General features: G+C 51.3%; 1 protein-coding gene across 2 annotated transcripts; it reads left to right on the forward strand.

Moving 5' to 3' along the window:
• The first annotated feature begins 1,063 nt into the window (after positions 1-1,063).
• Positions 1,064-22,555, forward strand: EXOC3L4 (exocyst complex component 3 like 4). Of its 2 annotated transcripts, none has more exons than XM_035327909.1 (12): positions 1,064-1,598; positions 3,056-3,449; positions 6,977-7,622; positions 10,050-10,167; positions 11,410-11,535; positions 12,605-12,705; positions 14,284-14,379; positions 16,235-16,349; positions 17,450-17,572; positions 18,199-18,351; positions 18,944-19,065; positions 20,780-22,555. In XM_035327909.1, the coding sequence occupies exons 2-12, from the start codon at positions 3,101-3,103 to the stop codon at positions 20,943-20,945; spliced, it is 2,115 nt and encodes a 704-aa protein (XP_035183800.1). In that variant the 5' UTR covers positions 1,064-1,598; positions 3,056-3,100; the 3' UTR covers positions 20,946-22,555. The 2 variants fall into 2 exon arrangements, with proteins under 2 accessions (XP_035183800.1, XP_035183801.1); XM_035327910.1 differs by having other exon boundaries at positions 1,064-1,568.

Here is a 22,555-nt window from a genome sequence, read left to right on the forward strand (position 1 = left end):
ACTCTCCAGGGGCTGGGGGGAGTAAGAAGGGTTATGTGTATTATAGCAGCACCCAGCTTCACCATTTCATCAAAATTCATGACAATGAGTGCTTTTTTTCTCTGAAGCCCCTTCCTGGTACAGGGAGATCTTGAGACTTCCTTTTTAAAGAAAATGACCCCTCACAGATAGCTTGAGGGTTATGACCCTTCAGCAAAATTGAAGGAAAATGGCAAACAACTCCATAACACTGTAAATTTTTAAAATCTCACGAGCTTCTGGGGCACACTCGGAGTCAGGGCTGCCCTGAGGGCATGCCAGCAGTGGTCAGAGCATCACAGAGAGCCGTGGGGAGCAGGCTGGCCTAAAACAAGGCTGCTGATCTCCCGGGGGCTGGGTTCATCAGCAGCCCTGCACGTCCCTGCTGGACGTGTTTTGGGGTATCTGGCAGCTCCTGGGGAGGTCCCGCCCCACAAATGGGCTGCCCGCTGGTGGGAGCAAACCTGCCTTGCAAACCAGCACCCTGTAAGTGCCTGGCGGGGGAAGAAACCACCAACCTGGATGGAAAGCTGTTTGGACTCTGTGTCAGAAGGGGCTTTCCACACTTGGGCATGCGCTGTTCAAACAGCTGCCTCCCTTTGTCCCTGTTGTCCCTGTGCCAGAGCAGAAGTGTTGACCCTTGCAGCTTTCCCCAGCACAGCAGGGGACCAAGCACCTCCTGCTTCAACCTGGCTTTGAAGGGGCTGAGAACAAAAAGCTCAGTGCTGGGCTGTGCGGACGAGGTTAGGTGGTCACCTCCACTGCTTGGTGGCAAGCCCCGAGGCTGTTTAATGCAGCTGAAAATCCCAGACAATCTCACGTCCTTGCTGCGTCACGTTGAGCTCCCTCTGACGTGCCCAAATGCTGCCGGGAAGGAAGAACCAGTGCCAGCATGCCCATGGAAATAAGTGCCCACGGCAAGGCAGGAGCAGGGGGGTGAGTGTAGCAATGTATAACCACGGGTCACAGCACTCCCGGTCCCTCACCCATGCCAGTCAATCATTACTTGGGGCTGGCTGTGACCTCCAGAAATAGGGCAGAACAAGGCAAAATCGGCAGCCGTGTCCATGCACCAGCTTCTGAGCCCTTACACCCCAACCCCGTGGGGCTTCACCCCACTGAGGGCAGGGCCAGGGGCTGGATTCCTGCTCCCTCCCTGCCACGTTCAATCCTTGTTTCACCTTCAGTGCAGAGGCTGCCTCGCCATCCCCACGCCTGGGGTAAATATTAACCCTGGAGGATTTCTGCCCCTTTTCCTTTTCTTTTTAATTCTCATCAAATGAAAGTGAAACAGTGCAAGCCTGAGGCTCTCCGGGGGAGCAAGCAGGTGAAGCTGCCGGAGGTGCTGGGCAGGAGGGGCCAGGACTTGCTACCACCCCCAGGAGCCCTTCTGCAGAGGGCAGAGCCCGACGGCGAGAGGCGCCGTGCCCGCAGGGAGCCCCCCGGCCTTGCAGGCGGATGGAGGCAGATGAGCTCGCCCTGACAGCCAGCCTGTCCGTCCCCAGGTCCCCTGCACGGAGCCTCTCTCCAGTCCCGTGGACCACATCCAGGTTATCCCAGCGGAGAGGATCGGTGCCGGGGTGCGTATCCTTCCCTTCCCCTGCCCACGGGTTTGCTCTAGGTCCTGCTGCCCTGTCTCCCTGCCCCTTCCACCGCTGCTGGTCCATGACGCAGGGTGTGAGCCAGGAATTCAGCTCCCTTCCTGCTGAACCCCTAGAAACGGGGTACACCCCCTGCCTCCCCTCTTCCCTCCCCTGACCAAACATTTCCTCTGAAAAAGGATCAAGGCAGGGTCCAAGCCCCACTGTGCCAGGAGCTCAGCCCACCCGCGGGAAGACGCAGACCTTGCAGCTCATAGCCTGGGCAATAATTGCGCACAAGGGAGAGGAAATCTGGCCAGGCTAGGATTGGGGAGGGCTGAGAAGTATTTTCAGAGTCCCAGCAGGTCTGTTCTCTGTAATCGTATTTCAATCTCTGGTTCCTGTGAGCTTGACAGACCTGAGACAGGCCAGGGTGACCTCAAAGAATAGCTGCTTCTAATGATTTAAACTGATTGCTTGAGTCTGCTCTGGGGGAACGTGGCGTTTCCGATCCTCAGACCTGCAGTGCACAATGTCCCCATGGCCTGGCCGTGCTGGCTGGTGACCTGGTGGTAGACCAGGAGGGAAGGAAGGCTCAGCGTCTCCCACCGCCCCTTCCCAGGCAGCCCTCAGCGGGCAAAGAGGAGATGGTCTGTCTGCTGCAGGGTGGGAGCCAAGCAAGTGCAGGGGTGCCACTGCTGCCCAGGAGCACTCGCAGGGGTGTTTCTGCTGAGATCTGGATGCCCTGGGCTCCTGGAGGCACAGCACCCCAGATCACCCCCCTCAGCTCAAGCAGGAACTGGCTTGAGACACCCAGCCTTAGAACCACACAAGGCCGGTGAGTGCTGTGAAGCTTCAGGGCATCTTACAGCCTCCCGTGCTATAACCATGACGATCTGGGGAGGCAAGCTTGAGGTTGTTGGGATGGAAGGGGCAGGAGCAGCGTGGGGAGATCCGCTCAGCCCCCTTCCCTGGGGCAGCACATCGCCCTGGGCACCCCCAGCAGCAGCCACCTGGGGCCCCAGCAGGGCAGGGGCAGCTGCACAGCCCACGCTTGCCACATCCACATCAGAAAGGGGGAATACCCCAGTGAGACACAGCCTACGGGGCTGGAAATCCACCTGGAAGAGGGGAAGTGAGAACGTGCCTTGTTATCAGCTGAAATGGTGTGCCTAGCAGATTTCAGCTTCCTTGGCATTCAGTAATGGCTCGGTGCTGGAGGAATAGCTGCCACGTGCCTGACCTAAGGAGCTGGCTGGAGCCCTGCAGGGTTACAAGCAGGCCAGCATGTGCACAACATAGGTAGAAAGGCTGTTTCAGTGGTGACAGGCTAGAACCACTTTCTCTGTCCTTGAATTAGGTATGGACCAGATTTTCCAGTCCAAGACCAGCTTTGGAAACACAATAATAGGCCACTAGGATCCTCTCATCTCACTCTGTGGTTTTGTGTATTTCAGTGACGACTGCCTACCTTTTTGGAAAACCTGTTGTTGAAAGACAAGATGAGTATAAAAATGAAGTTGGGTCCAACAACAGTAGCCTCAGAACCAGCCTCTCCAACAAAGAGTGAAGGGAAGGAGATGGAGGTTGCTCCAGAACTGGGCAGCCCGACTTTGCATGAGAACATAAAACTCTTTGAAAGAGGTCTTAAAACAATGCTAAGCATCCGGAAATCCAAACGAAGCCTGAAGAAAGATAAAGAACAGGAAGGCACTGGCACTTTGAGAAAAAAACGACTTTCTTTTCTGTCCTCCAAGACCTCTGAAGAGAACAAAACCACAGTCCCTACCGATTTGGAGGAGATTGTTGATGCAATAGAAACAGAGCCCATTGAAGGAAAGCCTCTTTCAGGTAAGACAAAATATATGTAACCTTCAAGCAACTTACACTTTACAAGTCTTGGGCCCAGCAGAGATGCTAAAGAAACAGGTATCCCATCCCACTATGGGGTAGGGATAACCATCTTCCCTAGCAGAAACTCATCGGGGCAGGTCACCTGCAGCCTCCACTGTGCTGTGATAACCTTATCAACCACCTTCGTAGGATCAGTGCACCAACCTGGTGGTTCACGTGTCAGTGGCCACAGTACACACCACACATATCAGTCACCAATCTGCCGAGCACGGTTTGGGAACTGCTTGTCTGACAGCATCTACAAGCGTGGTGTGGGCTCTTCCTACACTGTTGCCTGCATTGCACTTTTGGATAATTTCTGCTCGGCAGCTCTCAGACTGATGATCCCCAGCGTGCACTTGATTGGTTACTGCAAGGCTTTGATAAATAGTCCCATTAAGTAAAGTTCTAAAATAAAATATTTGGATGAGAGGCACATGTGGCTGGCCATGAGAAATGCAGTGAGTCAGCCACATTCGCAGACCCCAGATTTTCCACTCTCGCTGAATGCAGAGCACTTCAGCAATAAGTGCTGTTGGTTAGTCCAGTTGGGGCTGGGAGGAAAGGCTCCTTCCTCTGTGGTGGGAAAAAAGATGGTTTGGATGTGGTCTGGGCTGGCACGCCCACTTTGGTTCTCAATCTTACAGCCTTGCAAATGGACTTCCACGTAGTTTTTTCCTCCCTTATGCTGACTTTCCATCTATTCTCACAACTGTGGTGCTGCAAATGTGCTTGTTTTGTTTTCCCCAGGCTGGTTTATCTTATGCATTTTGTCAGCATTACATAGATAGGTCTTGGTCAAATTTTGATTCCCCAAGTGTGGATAGACTGCAGTGACTTTTATCTTTTGCACTGTTCTCTTCCACATTTCCAAGGCAGAGATACAACAGCACATGCAGGAGATAGACTGAGGTGGGTCAACACAGTTTGACCTTTCCTCAGCCTAAATTTCTAGAAATAAATTCTTGTCCTACCGCATCAGATGCCCCGGGTATCAGACAGAAGGGCCGAAGCTGTCTCACTGCTATAGCGTGCTCTGCAGTGCCATGGAGTTACTTTCTGCTTTGCTCTCGTACACTGTGAGGCTGGTGAGCTGGATCCGGGCCCATCTCACAAGCTGTGCTAGTCTGTTCCCAAAGGGTCACAGAGGAGGTGTTACAGGAAATGTTACCTTGCTAAAGCCCCTTTCAAGTCCTGCAATCCACACGTTGAGGAATTGCACAAATAAGACCTGTCCTGTGCCTAACAACTCGTGATTGGCCTGGACTGGAGCAGCTCTGTCAGAAACTCATCCCATCCTGAGATAAATATGGCAAGTGATGGAGACTCCACCATGTGCACCATTAAGCTGCATAATGGTTAATTGCCTTTCAATTGTCTTCCTCCAATTACCAGCTGGCTGATCTTGCATTGCTAAATTAAAGATCCATTTAGCACCCAACATCACCTCCCTGAATAATTAGCCTAGATGGTGATTAAATGGTGTTTTCTCACTTTGATAAACAGAACAAAATGTATTCCTCTAGTCTCTCACTGCAAGAACTTGTGCAAACACAGGTTTTATATTAATTTATATAGAAGAGACTAAGTTAATTGGCACAATCTTCCAATTGAGTCCTTCTGAGTCCAGAAGCAGCTGCAGCTCCATACAGGCACTCAAAGCTCTAAGTACTGTAAGCAGCAGTTGGGTTATTTGGTGTGCTCTGTCTTCGTGCAGATAGCTCCACACTGCAGGTTATTTGGTGCACTTGGTATAAAATCTGTGTGCAGAAAAGCCCTGGGGCGTAAATTATGGATTATGAGCCAGTCCTTCATCTCTTCTTTGAGTGCTCTTCAATTTCTCCACCTCACTTTATATGCATGCACGGCAAAAGCAGTGGCCACACATGCCTAAATAACAGCCTTTCCCTCCTCCTCTCTAAAATTTGCCTTGTGCTCAGTATCTCGGTGGGATCTCCTGTGCAGAGCACCTGTTATGAGGTTGGAGGTGGTGGGGGCTTCCCACGGCCTCTCAGCAGTGCTCTTGGGTCTCCCCAGCCCACGGCCAGCACCCCTTGCATTGCTGGCAGGTAGGTCGTGGCTCTTGCTCCGGCAAGGTTTTCCAAAATAAATGGAAAACCCAAAAGACCTCAGGCACTTTGGAGGTACCAGTATTTGATGTTTTTCCTCCAGCCTCAGCCATCACCAGCCAGGACTGGTAGGTTCCAAAAGCCAAGAAGATGTGGAAAAGCCAGGTGAGACCTGAGCTGCAGGAGGTGAGCCCATAGACTGGGATGCCCTTCTCAAAGTGCACAGACTCCCCAGGCCACTCAGGGACACAAGTGCTCACCTCCAGGGAAACAAACACTGCTGGAGGCAGAGGAGGCCTATCCCTGGCCAGGTCCCCCCCGCACTGCTCCAGGAGGGCGATCTCTGCATACCAGACATACTCTGCTGTTTCTTTTCTCCTCCTGCTGGCTCCCCTGGAGCTACATTGCTGCCACTCCTCGGGCTTCCTGGTGCACAGACTGCCTTTCTGTTCCCACCTCTCCCTCTTCCTCCGTCCCAAGCCCTCCCACAGCCACTCAGAGAGTTATTGCAGAATGCAAATACCACACTGCTGAGATTGTGGCTTCTGTCCCTCTGATCCTTATTTTTTTGAGTGGCTGAAGACCACAGGTCTTGACAGAATATCTAAATGTCTGAAATGGGTAAGGGGCATTTCTCGGAAGCTGTCTGCTGCGTTATGCACAGGCTGGAAAAGGCAGCCAGCCGCAGATGGGTCTCTGGCTTGTTACCTTGGTCCCTGTGTCTCAGGGAGTCCTCACAATGCAAATCACGAGTGACAAGCTCTGCAGGATGTGTTAGCATTTCGCTCAGCTCTCAGAAATGCAGGAGGCAGTTTAGCCATGATGTCAGTCGGGGATGTCTCTCAGGAAAACCTAGATATTGTGGGAGACACAAAATCAGGAGAGAAGGGGAGCCCAGGGTTAGCCCAGGGTTACATCTTAACTGGGATATTCCCAAAATATCAGGAGCTTCCCCCAGGACAGGGCCTTGATATGCTGGGAAACAAGAGTGCCTCTGCTAGCAGGATTGCTGGGAGGGCGTATCAAGAACTGTCCCCGCTGCCAGTCCCACTTTGTCTCCAAATCAGCAGAGGGGCAGAGCCCGAGGCGGTCTTACACAACCCAAGATCGCAGTGCCCCCTGTGCAGCCTCGTTAGCCACTGCTTGGGGTTCTCCTGCAGGGCTATGATGATTTTTTTTTTATTTTTTTTTTTCATTTTCCGTATCTGAAACCAGTGGTTTAGAGACATGGCCCTGACTTTGCAGTCTCTGCAAAGTGATTCTTTCAAAGAGGGAGCAGTCCCATGTGCCCCGCTGGGCTCTGGTTACCCAGAGCGATTCTGCACACCTTCCTGTGGGATATCCTGTCCTGCTAGTCGCCTGCCCATCACCTAACACCTGCCTTGTCCTGACCCCTTTCCCCCCTTCTTTCTGCAGTAATGGAGATAAACGAGCTTATTCAGAAGCAGAAACTTCTAGAAGCATTTGCAAGCATCAAGTACATGGAAGACGAGACGATAGCCGAGCGGGATGCGGACAAATACAAGGACAACCCCCAGGAGTTTGTGAGGAAAACCAAGGACGTGGATTTGCTTTACAACTCCATCAAGAGCATGATCCAGTCCATCGTGGTGGGAACGCTGGAGCATCCCACTGTCGAGGAGGCCACGCTGGCCTCCCTGGTGACTTTAATTGCCCGTGAAGAGGCAGCGCACCCCAACGCGGGCAGTGCTCTGGGGTCAGACTTGCTCGGCTCCCCCAGAAGGTGGAGGGAGGAGTGGAGGGAAGCTATCAATGAGAGCGCCAGAAAGAGAGTCCTGAGGGTGCCCATGGCCTCTAAGGAAGAAGAGAGTTCCTGGCTTGATCTCCACTTGTGTTTCCTCCAGAAACACCTGAGCGAAGACTTGCTGAAGATCAAGTTGTCAGTAAAAAAGTGCTACCCAGAGGAGTACCAGGTGTGTGACATCTACGTGGAGGCTTTCCACAAGGCCATTGCCTCGCACTTGCAGGATCTCTCCCAGCGGGTGCTGGAGTTCAACGAGCTCTACTCCTTGCTCGACTGGGTGGCCAACACCTACCACAGGTAAGCTGCTGCCATCGCCCCTGCCTCGGCCTCCCCGGAGAGCAGCAGGGCAGTGGGGCTGCTTCAAAGCCACGAGGCTGTTTTCAGTTCCCTGCGCAAGCAGGGAGATAATTGCTTGCACAGTAGAAGCAGATAACTGATCGACTAAAGGCGGGGACAAAGGTTTGTGGATAAAACGCTCGCTGCTTTTTGCAGAGCTCAGTTTCCCTGCTTCCCCCTCCCTCTCCAACTCGCTGGTCTCACAGAGCAAGAAGCTCCCCCTTGCAGCTCTGATAAACCTCCTCCCTTTCTGGAAAGGTTTTGCCACGTCCAGCAGCTGCTCAGTGACTTTTCCAGGCACAGGGAGGGACCTGTGGGGGAGCTCTGCCTTCTTCCTGTTTAATTAAAATCGTGATGCATTTGGAAACAATCCACCTCACCCCTATGCTCAGGGGTCATGTTCATCTTGAGGAGGTGCCAAGATATCAGTGTGTAGAATTAGACACATTCAAACAAAGGCTGTGGCTCAGATGTGTCCGCTGCATGATTTTGGGACCTCTTAAAGGTCCCTGTACTTCAGTGGTGACTAAAATATTCTGGGAGCTGTGTAGACATATCAAACACCATCCTTAGGGTGCCCTGGGTTTGTTGGGTAAAGGCAGGAATTCTTTACAGGAGCAGTAAAAGCTGTGCTGTAGGACATTGCCTCCTTTTAAAGCTGGAGGAGGTATCTAGGACAGGTACCCAAAGAAGTTCACAGCATTGCATGCCCTCAGTTGTTCACTGGCCCAGACCACAGCCCATCACTCCAGGCTCAAAGAGTCACCGACACCCCAGTGTCCGCTTCCAGCTGGTCACCAGGAATGGCCCTAACCAGGTACCTGGGGATGGGACAAGCACAAACCAATGGGCACACCTCAAACAAGTGAAAAGGGGAGTAAAGGCAGGACCACTGCCTTTTTGTGTCAGTGGACAAAGCCAGACAGTGAGGGAAGAGAGGTGGAGCAGGGCAAGCAGCAGTGGCACTTGCCCAGAGCACTCCTAGCCTACAGGAGCTTTTGGCTCAGGAACATTTGCACTGCAGGTGGTCTTTGCTTTGAATAGCCCTCAACAGATTTCTTTTCTGAACTTTCCCATTTGCTCCTAAAACCCCATTTATGATGTGTGACCCCTTCGGCAGCAGGGCACTGGCTGAGCAGCACTAAGGCAGGATCACTATGGGAACGACCCCTGCGGGAGTGTGGGGAAGAAAAGAGCATCAGCAGCCAGGTTCTGCACCGCAGAAAAGTGCCCTCCTCATATTTTTCTATCTTGCTGTGAAAAGGCTTGTTGAGAGCTTGCAGCAGATTTGGGCACTGCTCGCAGTCACCTTGCTGTGTTGGATGGCTTCCATTTTACTTTCTCATTCTAAAGGAACTCCATCCTCTTTTGGGGCCCATCCCAAAACAGGAGAATTGCCTGGCCCAAGCTCATTATTGTTGGTACAGTTCAAACAAATGGTAAAAGAACATAAGGCTATGGGAACCCTTTTTGATGGTCAAGCAAGTAAGCAGGCAGTGTATAGGGCACTATGCAGCCTATGCAGCTAACCAGGTGACTGCTTGCAATTTATGCCCCACATTAATCGAGTTCCTGAATATTTTCTACTTTCTCCCCACATTCATCACAGCCAAAGACACAAATCCCCTGTGGCCCACTGGCAGGTTGCAGGGGCAGCACATTTGGCTGTAGGAGCTCACAGCAGGCTTCTTGCCATGCAGGCAGGAAGGCAGGCACTGCCTCCCGCTCATCAGCTGGCCCTGCTGACGCCAATCCAGATGAAAGCGAGCGGCCGAGCCACGTGCCAGCCGGGCACACTTTGGACTCAAAAAACCACAGCTCAACATCCACCCACCGCTGCCTTATGCGGAGGACACGTGGTGCTGCGATTGCCCACGTCCCGGGCATGTGAGGGCTTTCCAGAGGCTGCCCTTTGCCGCCTGCTCTGCCCTGCTCTGCCACCTCCCTTTGGTTTGGGTCACACACGGGAAAAAATGACGGGCTGGTGTCTGCTGTGATGGGACACCGGGGACATCAGCCACAGCACACAGCACACTGCTGCAGGAATCACCCTGAAAGGCACCGCACAAGCTCATAGTCAAATGAATCAGCTTCATGTTGTTTATTTTTAAAAAAGTAAATTCTCATAGCACTGTTCGTGTCCAAACAACTCAGAAGTCTCATGATTTCTAAGGTGGGCTGGAACCTTAGATCATTTTGATTTTGAATAATTAGGATTTTGAATAGTGAGGAAAGATTTTCTTGTTAAAGCTTGAAAACAAGCATCACAATTTAAGCTCTAAGTATATTTCTCACGGCTTGATAATTACGCAGCTCATGCCCCATGAATATTCCATCGGTTTACTCATGCTCTGAGGCAGCGTCATTTGTTCGTTTCAATCTTTCCAGTGAACTCTTTCTTGGTCACCCTGATCTCAAACCAGAAGTTAAGACAGAAAACCTGTCCCTGCTGCTCACACCGGCGGACTGGGAGAGACTGAAAAATGACTACATCACTTCTGTGAAGGTAAGGTCCGAGACTTTGTCCTCAAGGGCCTCTCAGGAGGACTGTGTATGTTGTGTCCTGGCAGCACCAAGCAGAGAGACCTTTAATCAGAAGCAAAAGTCCTTACGACCAATGCTGGGACCAAAGCAGGCCACCTAAATGTTAGGGCAGAGCCTGGATGATGGCAGGTACGCAGGTCCATCGTGGTGGTACTGGACCCACACTGCAAGTTCATGGCTGTGCTTCATCAGGTGAAAAGCATTGCAAAGCCAGACATAAATAAAGGTTAGCTGCTGCTTTTACAGCCTGTGAGCTCCCCCAGCACTGCTGAGCCACAAGGGGTGCTATGGGCAACTCTGGGCACGTTTCCACCAGGAGATGTCCCTGAGGTCCAGCGCCGTCTCGGAATATCCTTGGTGGGCTCAGACGTTTTCTTGCAAACCATTTCTGAAATGGTTTTCATTCCAGAAATTTCTCCAGGTGAGCTCAAGGTACCCAGATAAATTAGATCAATATTGTTCCACTGTGCTGGCAAGGACAGCTTTGTTTCACCAGCAACAGCACCGAGTTATCAGCCAGGGCTGACCGCTGCTGCCACTTACTCAAGTGCCGTGCAGCCAGAAAGGACTGGTCTGATCTTCATCCTGACCTTGTGCACAGCACATGCTGGAGGAGGACTTTGCAACGCGCAGTAAAACAGCTGACAGAGCTGCAGCTATGGCAGGCAGTCTGTGTTTGGTCAAGAAAATACCGCTGCCCTGAGTAAATGGTCTCGAGGATTACATACCTTTCCTGCAGAGGAATAGCACGCATTTCCCTGCCAGGGGAGCTGTTGCCCCTCAGTTTGGAAGTACCCTGTGCCCAGAGTTTTTCTTCCCAGTTTTTCCAGAGCAAATTGACACGATCTGGAGCAAGACCTTTGAGTCCCCTTATCTTTTTGCCCTGCACATGTGCATCTCACGCGTGCCAATTAAGCAAAACGTCATTATGCCAGCTCTGTGCTTGCAGCTTTGCGTGAGAAAAGGTGCTGGGGGCCCTCGTTTGCCTCCTGCAAAAGCAGTCATGGGGGGAGCCCAGAGGGAGGGAGAAGCCCTGGGGGAGCACAGGGCTCGGGACAGCCTTGCACCCTATCTGTCACCAGTGCCCTGGTAGGGGACGAGGTCCTGTGAGCCCCCAGCTCTGCCCATCCCCACACCCCCAGCGTCACCCGTGCTTGGCTTTATCCTGTGAACTGTGTGCTTCCTTCCTACATTTAACACTTAGGGGAAAATCGAGAGCTATTTCGGAAACATCCTGAGACTGGAGGTGACGGAGAAGTGGGAGAAGGAGGTTCACCCAGAGGTGGAGGACAACCTGTACCACTCCTCGCTCTCCTTTGACATACAAACGGTACTTGCCGAGCTCGGGCAGGGTGCTGGGTGTGCCGGGGCTCCCAGGGGAGTGGAGCCAGTGCCCCCAGCCCTGACTGCTGCCATAACGTGTGCGAGTCACGCGCCCGCAGAACGCGTTGCAGCCGAAAACGCCGCTTATTGCAACTCCTAGCTCTACGGCTTGCCTCCCAGCTGCAAATTAAACCCGCTGTCAATTGTGTCAGCAGCATAATAGGCAGCTGATTTGAAAGTTCTTAAACCTCTTTGATTGGAAAGAAGAAAGAGGGGGCAAAGAAAGGCGGAAAGAAAGGGGTTGGTAGAAAAGCCCCTGCACTGAAAGGGCGACTTAGTCCTGGGGCTGCGGCAGCCGCGCAGGGGCCGTAGGCAGTGACAGCCACTCCAATTTAAACAGCACGAGAAAACAAAAGCTCCTGCCAGCGTTAGGGACCACGGGGTAATAAATCCAGGAGGGGCTGGGATTCATTCTCCTCGCTTTTCAAAGAGTTGAGTCATTTCAATTAAATAATACCTTAAAATAAAGAGAGAGTGAAAGAGAGAGAACGAAAGCCAGCAAGAAAATGAAAGACTTTTGCCTGCTGCTGTGACTCATTTCCACGGCAGACTGCTGCACACTGCTCGGTCACCAGGAAGGCAGCTCTGAGCTGGATCAGAGGGGGAAAAATGCTCAGAAAGCACCCGAGTAGGGCCACAGCCCAGCTCCAGCGAGGCAGGAGAGCTGTTGCAGTGGGAATTAGGAGGGGCTGGAGCAGCGAGCAGGCAAGGCCTGGCTCCCCTGGGTGCTGTGCTGGGGTTTGGTCCCTGCTGCAACCCCCCGAAAGGATCCGAGCAGCACCGGGGAGCTGCAGCCCGCACACAGAAACCAGTTTGTGCCTCTCGGCCCATTATGGATTATTATTTTTGAAACTGCCAGGGGATAATGAAAACCTCCTGGCACCAAGTTGGCTGCTTTCCCCTCTCTTAGGCTGGCTGTTAACATTTTTATTAATCAAAGCTGCACAAGATCCTTGCAAAGGAAGTCCCTTCTGTGTCTGTGCCATTCACTGGAACTTCTTCTTGCCCTTTTCTAGATCATTGGGGAGCACATGAAGATTTCTGGAGCCATCAGCAAAAGCCTGAAAGCAAAAACACTTGAGCTGTGCCTGGCTGAATTGCACAAATTCATACCAAGGTCATCACCACTCTGGGCAGTGCATTCCTTCCAAATGAGTACCAGATTGGTAAAAAAATAATAGTTAAAAAAAAAAAAAAAAAAAAAAAAAAGGTTCATGCACTGGGCCAAATGCTGGCACAGAGCAGGCACGGGCCTGTTCCTAGGAGAGTTAGAGATCACAATAAGCCCAGTAATGAGCAAGCTGCAAAACAACTGGGAGGGGAGTCATAAACAGACCAAGATGGGACCCTTGTGAGTCCCAAAATCTGAGGCCAGAGCCTCAGCCTGGAAAGGGAGCGTGGTCCCACCTACCCAGGACCCTTGCTAGATTAAACATGAGTGTAGTCCCCAAGTTATGGCCCTGGGGATTCTCCCAGAGAAGGTTTTGGCTGGCAAATGAAGCCACCCCGTCCCCTTGGCACAGCTACTCCTGCCCCTCTGCACTGGGGGGTTGTGTTTTTGGGGGGCTGCAGCCGCTCACTGGAGCAGAGAAGAAAGGACATTCGGCATGAATCAACTCCAAGCGAGCCTAAAAATAATTTTGCATTAACCTTTGGAGTTTCACACCTCCGGCAGGCGCTGAGTGGGTAGTTTGCTAATAGACGCTTTGCCGGAGCGCGTGTGGGGGAGACCGAGCGCTGCCTGCTTCAATCATGAACCTGGGGCATGGCACTTTTTCAAAATATGCTAAAGGCGAGGCTTTCCCTTTCAAACCCTCATCTCCCAGCCATCTCAACTTGTCGCTGGTACCTTGAGTGAGCAGTGCAGTTCAAACCAGCTGTTTGGCTTTGAAGTCTGCCCACTTTTTTAGAAGAAACGCGGTGCTTACTGTCGTTCCTTTCTTTTTCCTTTATTATTTTTTTTTTTCTTTTTAACAAAATTGATATAAAATGCAAGCTGGGGCAGCAAATGCTCCCAGATGAAAGGGTCACTAAAACCAAAAGCTTTTCTTAAACAAATGCAAGCAGCAAGTGCTGAGGCCGCTCTGAGCAGGTTGCTTTGGACTGCCAAAGAAATGGAGCTGTGGAGAGCCTGCACGAATCCTGCCCCAGGCCCCTGCATGTTATGGGGAGCTGGCTGCAGACCAGCTGCCAAAGCCCTAACAGCTGCGGGGTGCAGAACTCAGGTCCCCAGCACAGCGTGCTGAGATTGAAGGGGGGTAATGCAGGCGTGCTGCCTCGTTCATGTTCAGCTCCTGTTGAAAAGGGTACTTAGGAGGGCACAATTTACACTGCCCCAAAGGACAGAGAAAGAATGGGGCAGATTGACCTGCATATCACAGCCACAGAGTGAGGAAAAGTCAGGAATTTCACCCAGGAGCTCTCATGTGCAGAGATCCTTGGAATCACTCCAAATCTGCACTGCTTACATATTCAGGCAAGCGCACCCCAAACCAGTAATTATCTGCTATGTATTCCCCTCTCCTGCACTTGCATGTTAAGACAACTGAACAAAAAATGTCCGCATACGCAGAGGAGAGAGATGGGGCCAGCAATGAGCGTGTGTTGACAGCCCGTGCACACCCAGCACGCATACTCCTCGCCTGGCTCAGCCCCGTTCCCACCGAGGACAGCATCCCTTGTGTTTCTCCTGCAGGTTCGGGGAGGAGTTCATGGAGTGGAACGCAGCCCGCGACAGCCCCGTGTTCGTGCCCTACTTCGCTGCCTACATCAACAGCTTCCACGACCTGGTGTAAGCCCTCTGTCCCCCCACCACGTAGCTGGGGCATCGTGGGGTGACTAAGGACCAAGTGGTGCCCCCCAAGGGATGGGGCCACCAGAAAAGGGGGTCCTTGGGGTAGCGCAGGGTCGGGCTGGAGCTACAGCAGGGGTGCAGGTGGATCAGGGGGACGTGCCTGCACCCTGGCCGAGAGCAGGGCAGAGCCCCTTTGTCAGCCTTCACTCACCCGGGGTGCCTCGGGGTGCCCCAGCTTTATGGCCTGGCTGGCCGGCCCCATCAGCACGGGGTGCAGTGCCTCTCGCCCTTGCTTCACCTCACGGGGGGGATGTTCCCTAAGAGATGCCGGCACAGCTCCTTCGGGCAGGGGAGGCAGAGCAGGGATACCCGATGCTTGCCTATTCGGCTCAATTTCAGCATTTTATCCTCAGAGGAGGATGCCTGGGGTCGGGGGGGGGGATTGGGCTTGATTTTTTTTTTATTCTTGAGTTTAGCAGCCTAACCCCAGCAAGGCACCCTGAGGCTGGAGGACCCCCCCCGGCAGCCCGCAGTACGGCCCGCCGGCTCCAGGCGGCGCCCAGCCTCCAGCCCTGCCTCCCCCGGACCCCGGGCTGGGCTGGGGTGGGGTGGGATGGGGTGGGAGATGTGGGGTCCGGGGCCGGCTGGCTTCGTGCCTGCATCGGGGGCAGTGCAGGTGAGGAGACACCGGGCAGAGCTCGGCTGTAGGGAGGATATGAAATTCAGGGGCTTGGCACCAGCACGGCGTTAGTTACGGAGCTGAGCCCCCGGCTTGGGGAGAGGGTTTGCTGTTAGGTCTTTTGTAGTCGACTTGTCGGCTGGGAGAGGGCCAGGCCATTTCTCTGCAGGGTGGGAACAGGCGTGAGTGTCTGAACACCCCTCCTCTGCACGGTGCTTCCCAGTGAAATGCTCTCTCATCATCAACTTTTCCTTTTCCTCAGGAAAGGTGATACAGGTTAGGGGTTTCCCAATAAAGCCCTTCTCTATCTGTTTCTCAAAACCCAGAGCTTCATGGAGAAGCATTAGTGGGAGTGCCACCAGGAAGGACCTCTGGAAGCACGAGCTCCAGCCTGGGGCACCTGGGCCCCAGCACAGCAGGAACCGGGGCACAAATGCTCGGCCTCTGGGTCCTCAGAGAAGGGGGCTCCCATCCCCTCGGTTTAGCTGCTTTTCTATGCAAACTCATGATCCAATGCACAGGATCACAAGCAGTTTGTCAGGGCCACCTCAGTTCCCACGGAGGGTGTCACAGCAGGGCAAAGATGTAAAGTGAGGAGAGAGGCAGGGCCTCACCATGCCCCCGGAGCCTACACATATCACTGAAGATCTCATTTACCTCTTGGAACTTGTGCCTTCTTCCTCATTAGACATCATGAAACCTCCCAGAACGACACGCTTTCCCTCGAAACCTCTGCAGGTTTCGCCCCCTGTAATTCCCTATCCCAGCCCCTGCTGGCAGTCACGGCATGGTGTGAGTCAGCCTGGCCCCGCACGGGGAGCTCGGCCGCTCTTCCAGCGGGACCCTCGGTGCTTGCTCAGGTAGCTGGAGATCATTTATCAGAAGTGTTGCTCAAGTGAAAGGGAAAAGGTCCGAGCGATGGCTCCGCATGTTTGAACAGTTCTCCTCTGATGAGGAAATAAGTGATTTTCGAGTACAGTTACCCATTTGTGATTAATTTTCAGATTGTGCAAAAAGATCCATTATTCTGACCCATTAAGTGTTTCCAAGAGGAAGTGCAGGAGTTACGAAAGTTAAAAAAATGCCGAAGATGCTGATCTGACTAAAAGGCTTAAGGCAACGTAATGGGTTATACTTTAACACTGAAGCCCTGGTGTTTCTCATTTTCTTTAGGTCAGGCTTGGAAACAGTGTTTAGAGTCAACACTGAGGAACTGCAAAAGATTTTGGTGTCTCTGACAAAGAACTTCAGAAACATGTTTCTAAATAAATTGAGAACAAAAACACAGGTAAGAGGATCTCGGCCACACTATTCCCCCTACATAAGGAGTATGTGCAGAAGCTGAGGGCCTTTCCCCTTTCCTTGTCTGTCCAACTGGACCTCATTGTGCAGCAAATGATGCTAGGGTCTCTCCAAAATGTGTCGTGCCTGACTTGTACAAATCCTCCTTTATCCACAGTAACCCTTCCAGTATCCTGGGAGCTTTTCATTATGACCATATATATTTGTTCAGTACAAGAGCAACCAAAAGAAAAGGGTGTTTAGTGCCTTTCAGCTTTTGGGGCAAAGCTGAGTGGGAACTTTACCCTTGTTTTCTGTTTGGTGTGATTTTTCCAGTCTGTTTCCATGGTGAGGAAAAAAATGATTCTCTCATCATGAGGATGATGGAGCTCTGGTTTCTAGCACTCTGGGCCAACTTGTGTTAAGAGGCCTAAAAGGCAAGGTGCTGCGATGCAGTTTGTGCTTCCCGGGTGCTGTAGATGGGGCTTTCTGCTCTCAGCTAGTCAGGGGTCCACTGGTTCTAGCTGGAATAACAAGAGAGATTGGGGAAATTAAGCCTTTAGTGCCACCACTTCCCACTCATCTTAATTCACTTTCTGAATCACCAAGCGTAACTTTCAGAAACCAAGGCAGTCATACATCAAGAGCCCTCCTCTGACTGCAGATGAGCCTTTCTGGCCAAGGGGACTTTCCAGTGACTGCAGGGTTTATGTTGGAGCCGTAGGGACAGGCGAGGAAGGAGACAAGCCAAGGCATTGAGCAAGAGAGCTGAAATGCCGAGTGCCAGGGCACAGCACTTCTGAGCAGCCTTTCAGCAGTCTGGGAGCACGGCAGGAGGGCACCAGTTGGGAAATAATTGGGAAGGAGGTTGCCAGCAGGAAGTCTGAAGACAGAGATCCTGAGAGCTAAGTGGAGAAAAGCACAAAGGGGATGTGTCAGGGAAGGGGTATTTTGAACTTGTCCCACTGGGGACTTTCTGGGTGCCACCAGAAGCCCCTAGCAGCCGTGGTTCACTGTGGCGGCACGTTAACTTTAGGGCAAGGACATCATCCTGCATCAACTAGTCTGCATATTCCTGGTGGCATCAGTGAGCTGGTTTTCTTTCAGCCACTCCTCAAGAAAATCCTGACCAAGGACTGGATTTTGGCAATGGAAAAGCCGGACTCACTGGCTGCAGCGGTCTCACAGTTCTCCAAGCACCTGCAGCACACAAGGCAGCCCCTGGGGCAGGTACTGGCTCATCCCACACCGGGTGCAGCGATGCTGGGGGGTCCTGCTTTCTCTTGCAGGCTGTAGTCTGACCTGCAGCCCTCTTCCCAGCAGCAGGGGCTGCTTAGAGCCGTGGGGACTGCTGATACGGGGCACTTTGCCCATCAACATTCATGTGAGAATGTGCAATATCTTTCCTTTCTGTGGGTTAAATATGGAAACTGATTTCTTTAAAGGGGAACAAAAAACATTGGCGAATATTATCACTGAGCACTATAACTCCATGGCTTATATGCCTTCATATGTTCCTTTCACATCTATGTGGTTGTGAAATAAATGTAACAACAGCTCTACATTTAGATCTGCAAGCATCATCCAAAATTACTTTTAAAACAACCCTAAATATCTCCTATTGCTACAGAGGAGCCAAATTGCCAACGTGTAATCATGGCTGTTTCAGAGTGAAGAGTATTTCCATGGCATTCCCATGGGCACTGCCTTAGCTTTCCGCCAAGGGCAGGGCTGTGAGCATCTTCTGTATCCTCTCAGCTGCTGCTAAAGACCTGAGGGTTCCCCTGCCCTCTTTCCTTGCCATGACCTTGCACAGGAACCACAGAAAAAACGAGGTTTGCTTTTTTTTTAAACAGGAGCTTCTACGTCATGTTCATAAGTATGTGGTGAGGGAATACATTGTGCAGGTGATCAAACCCAGGAGGAAGATGAACAGGGAGACACGGCAGCAAGTTAAGGAAAGGATGAACCAGGAAGCCAAAATCCTTAATAACATGCTCATCGACCAGGTACATCAGCTCTCTCCTGGCATTCCCTGGCTGCCCCTTTCCCAGAGGCACCATGTCCCTGCTTGTCCTCAGGGGACCAAGACACCGAGACATCAGGCTCTCATGGAGGGCAAGCCCCACAAAATGTAAAAGCGCTTAAACCAGAGCAAACAAGGTGGTTGCTGCAGGTCAGCACTGTGGACTTCCATCCCGGAGGTGACTCTGAGCTTAGCTCACAGATCTTAAAGCTTTGCACAGGCTGGTTCTCATGCTGTAGGACCACACTCATCCTGTGGCACCTTGTTCGTGTTCCCTTGGCCACGGGATGCCACTTGGGTAGCTCGTTGGGGTGACACCAGCGAGTCCATCGCAGCACAGCCTGCATACAGGAGAGCAATGGGGAGAAATTCGTGGCTTTTTGCAAGGTTTGTGGCTAAGCACCATCAGGCTGGGATTTTCAGGGAAGCCAAAGTGGAATTCATTGGGTTTTGCAGAAAGCCAGGTGTCTGGGGCTGTTAAATCCCACTGGGGTGGTTTCCTGGCCAAGGCAGGTCCCTCTCAATGGTCACAAAGGCATACCCACCAATGTCCCCTTGCATCTCCTTACTTACAGGGCTCTGACTCCGACTGGCTCCTTCCTGCCATACATCACATTGCCAATATCATTGGGGAGAAGAAAAAAGACAGGATCAAGGACTACGTCAAGGAACTGAGTCAGGATTACCCGGACATCAGGTAGGAGAAATGGTAGCAGCCAGAGCTGCACATAGCAGCCAAGAGCTGGGCTCCATCACAAATAGTGGCTGTTCACCCCGTGCCTCGGCCAAGCTCCTCAGCATCTCTCTCCTGCTTTGGAACTAATTAGAGACCAAGCTACCAGCAAAGGGGGAGTCACACATCATTTTTCTTTCTGGTGGCTGTATCCCTTATCCCCTTTCTGATAGATCTTATCATACACACAAGTTCCCTCAACACCTTTTTATTGTACTGCCCCAAACGAATCTCATTGCACTCTAAATCTCCAGGTTGCTTTTGGCATCATTTGTGCAGCTCGCCAATTTGCTGTAAACTGTTTGTCTCCTCTTCCCAGACCTCCAAGTGATCTAGACATTGACACAGTTCATCTGTAAGTCCTGAAAGGGGCTCAACACAACTACTAAGTTTAGGAATAAACTGCAAATTCTTTCTTTTGTACTTTCCATTTGCTGTTCCAAAGCAGCATCTGCAAAATGTAATACTTCTGGAAAAGATAAACTCACTAGCACTCTGCATAGATGGGCAGCAGCCCATATCTGCATGGATGGGCAGCAGCTCATATCAGAAGTTACCTCCTCTTCCACATCTCTTTCAGCAGCCATTGAGAAGGATTGTTACAGCTAAAAGAAAATCCATTTCAACAGAGTAATTTCAGAAAAAGAGCCAAAGTGCTTGTACTGGGTTACACTGTTCCTGCTGGATAATATTTACACAATCAATTTAAACCATAAATTTAACAGATTGCTCAAAACACTGAAGTTGACCCTCAAATATTCAGAAATATACATATATATTACATTTATTTCGCTCTCCCCAAAACTGAGGGTCAACATTTTTCATAGATAGCTTCGACCTGAATGGATCAGGTATGACTTGAGCTTATCTCAGTGGGGATATTCAGGGAGTGGACTTGAAATGGAAACCTGTTCCTAAGTAATTTCCTTGGTGAACACACCTGTTCTACAAAGAGATGCCTTAATGCCAGTGGACAGAGTATGCTGACAAAGCAGGCAGTGCCTGTTCTGGGAAGGATGGGAAGGTAAATGAGGGCTGGTCAGAATTAGATATTTGAAAATAATTTTCCAGGTAGAAAAGCCATTTACAGGTTTGTGATTTGTGGTACTTTTTCATCATTATCTTTAGAGCCATGACAGGTTTTAAGGCTCGTCCTCTTGCTTGATTTATTTCCTGGCTTTCCGTTACTGAGCAATATTATTTGTAACAATGACATTTGGAAAATTGGGCGGAACTAGCCAGACCTGCATTGCTTCCTGTTTGTGCCTTTGTTAATTCTTCCCGAGCTCTTGAAAAGGTTTCTGATTCCGTGTATACTGAGCTTACTGGAACAGGGTATGTTTCCAGACTCACTTTCCTAGCTGTAATCTAATTAATGCTTGTCAGCTTCCTAAATATTAGCACTTCTATTGCTTAACTCAAAATAATGATTAAATAAAAGGTCTGCAGCCTCCTGGGAATGCTTTCAAAAGACGTCACGTGTGGGAGGAGACAGAGGGGGAAATTCCCCTGAGCACCAGAGGAGGCAGACCTCATGCTGGGGTCCTGGTGGCACCGTGCTCGGTCCCCCAGCAGGGTGAGGGGACGCCTCCCCAGCGCTTTGCTGTGGCACGGTGGTCACTGACCTCTGAGGAGGCTTTGGTGCTCAGGGCTGAGAGGCTTTTCTTGGTTTCTGCAGGAAGGAGCACATCCTGGCCATCCTCACACTGCGGGGCCTGGGGTACACCAGGAGAGCGGCGATTTTTCGGCAGAGCTTTCACTGCCCACCTGATTGCCCTGATGGCAGGGGTGAAAACACGCTCTTTGATGAAGTCGACGTGTCGGCAGTCATCAGCTGCTTCTGAAACACGACCAGCACAGCAGCTAGCATCCTCCCTCCTCCTACACTGCATCTCCAGCATGATCCCAAAGCTGCTACCCCTCCTTGCTCCACAAACACAACATTAAAACCACTGTGGGAAAAGGGCCCTGGGTTCAGAAACCAAAGGCCACGGATGCTCCAAGAGCCTGACCTCCTGCAAGGGCCCGTGGCAGCAATGTCCACCCTGCACTCAATATACGGACTTTACTGCTAGGAAGCTTGTTTGGTCCAAGTTTGTGTCTCTTTTCGGAGAAGAGGAGAGAACCAAAAGGAGTTCACGCAGGGCTATATTAAGGCCTGTGTGACACCTAATTACACAGCAGCACGAGGGCAACAGCCTCCTTCGTAATTAGTGTCCCTGAGCAACCAAGGAGCAGAGCTTGGGCAGGGATGTGGTAGCACCCAAACCTTACATCCTGCCCCGTGAACAAGCTGCCCATGCTGGTGTGACGTGAGGTGGGTGACATTGTGACCTGACACCACACACCACTACCTTCCTGAGGAGCACAGCCTTGGAGGGTAACCAGACCCCAGGGCTGAGACACACAGTGCGTGGAGCACTGCGCTCCAGGATGGGCCCTGTGGCCCTTGTCCCTTCTGGTGTTTCAGCAGATTCTCCTCACTGCAAATCTCATGTTGGATCCCTGACATGTTCATGCCATCACACCCTCCCTGTGTGGGCAGATGTGTCTGGATCAGACATGCCACGCAGAGTGAGGCTGCTAGTCCTCCTTGCCCAGGGTAAAAAGGGCCACCCCGTCCTTATTCTGTTTTCTTGCATGTACAAATGTATTTTAACAAATCTGGTACAATCTGACTGCAGTATGAAATTCATGTGAGGTGGACAGGAACAGTGCTACAGACAGGATCCTTCCTGGCATGGACCAGCATCACCCCTCTGAGCAGGATGCACCATCACCGATTTATTCTGCGAAGGACTCAAAGCATTACACGCAGCGTCTGCAGGGCAGAATGAAAGAGACATCCAGAAGCCTACAGCCATACGAATCTAATTTTATTTAATCCAATTTGTCCTTTAGGTTGCCTTCTGCAGGACTTAATCCAAGACTCTGTACGGAGACATGTTTACGATCTATCAATTAATGTGATAAATGTGGACAGAGCATAGCCTTGAGCACTAATTTGTCTGCTGCAGACACTGGGAGATTAAATCACCAGTGCTGAGCCTCCTTCTTTTCCCTTGCTCCTGTTTTCACCTGAATCAGCTTCAGCCCATGCGAGCAGCAGGCGTGGTAACAGGCCAAGGGATGTGCTCTGATGGGTAAGAGATTCAGAGTGCACCTTTAATTGCAATCATCACTTGAAAGAAAAAAATAATAATACAAGGCAGACTTGCTAACTTTGCAGGAAAAATGAGGTGTTTTTCTAAAGATGGCTTTGAAAATTGGGTATAAATTTTGAGTCTGAGGCAGGAAATCCTGGGAGGAAGTTTGTGCCTTCATCATTTTTTTATATAGCTCATGACAATTCCTGCAAATCCTCAACTTTGGGACTCTCTGTTTTTGCTATGGAGGAGGAGAACTGATATATCATTTGTAGAAGTGATATATCATATCCTGGAAGATGTGCAGA

This window comes from Oxyura jamaicensis, chromosome 5 (genome assembly GCF_011077185.1).
Source record: "Oxyura jamaicensis isolate SHBP4307 breed ruddy duck chromosome 5, BPBGC_Ojam_1.0, whole genome shotgun sequence".
NCBI classification, from domain to species: domain Eukaryota; kingdom Metazoa; phylum Chordata; class Aves; order Anseriformes; family Anatidae; genus Oxyura; species Oxyura jamaicensis.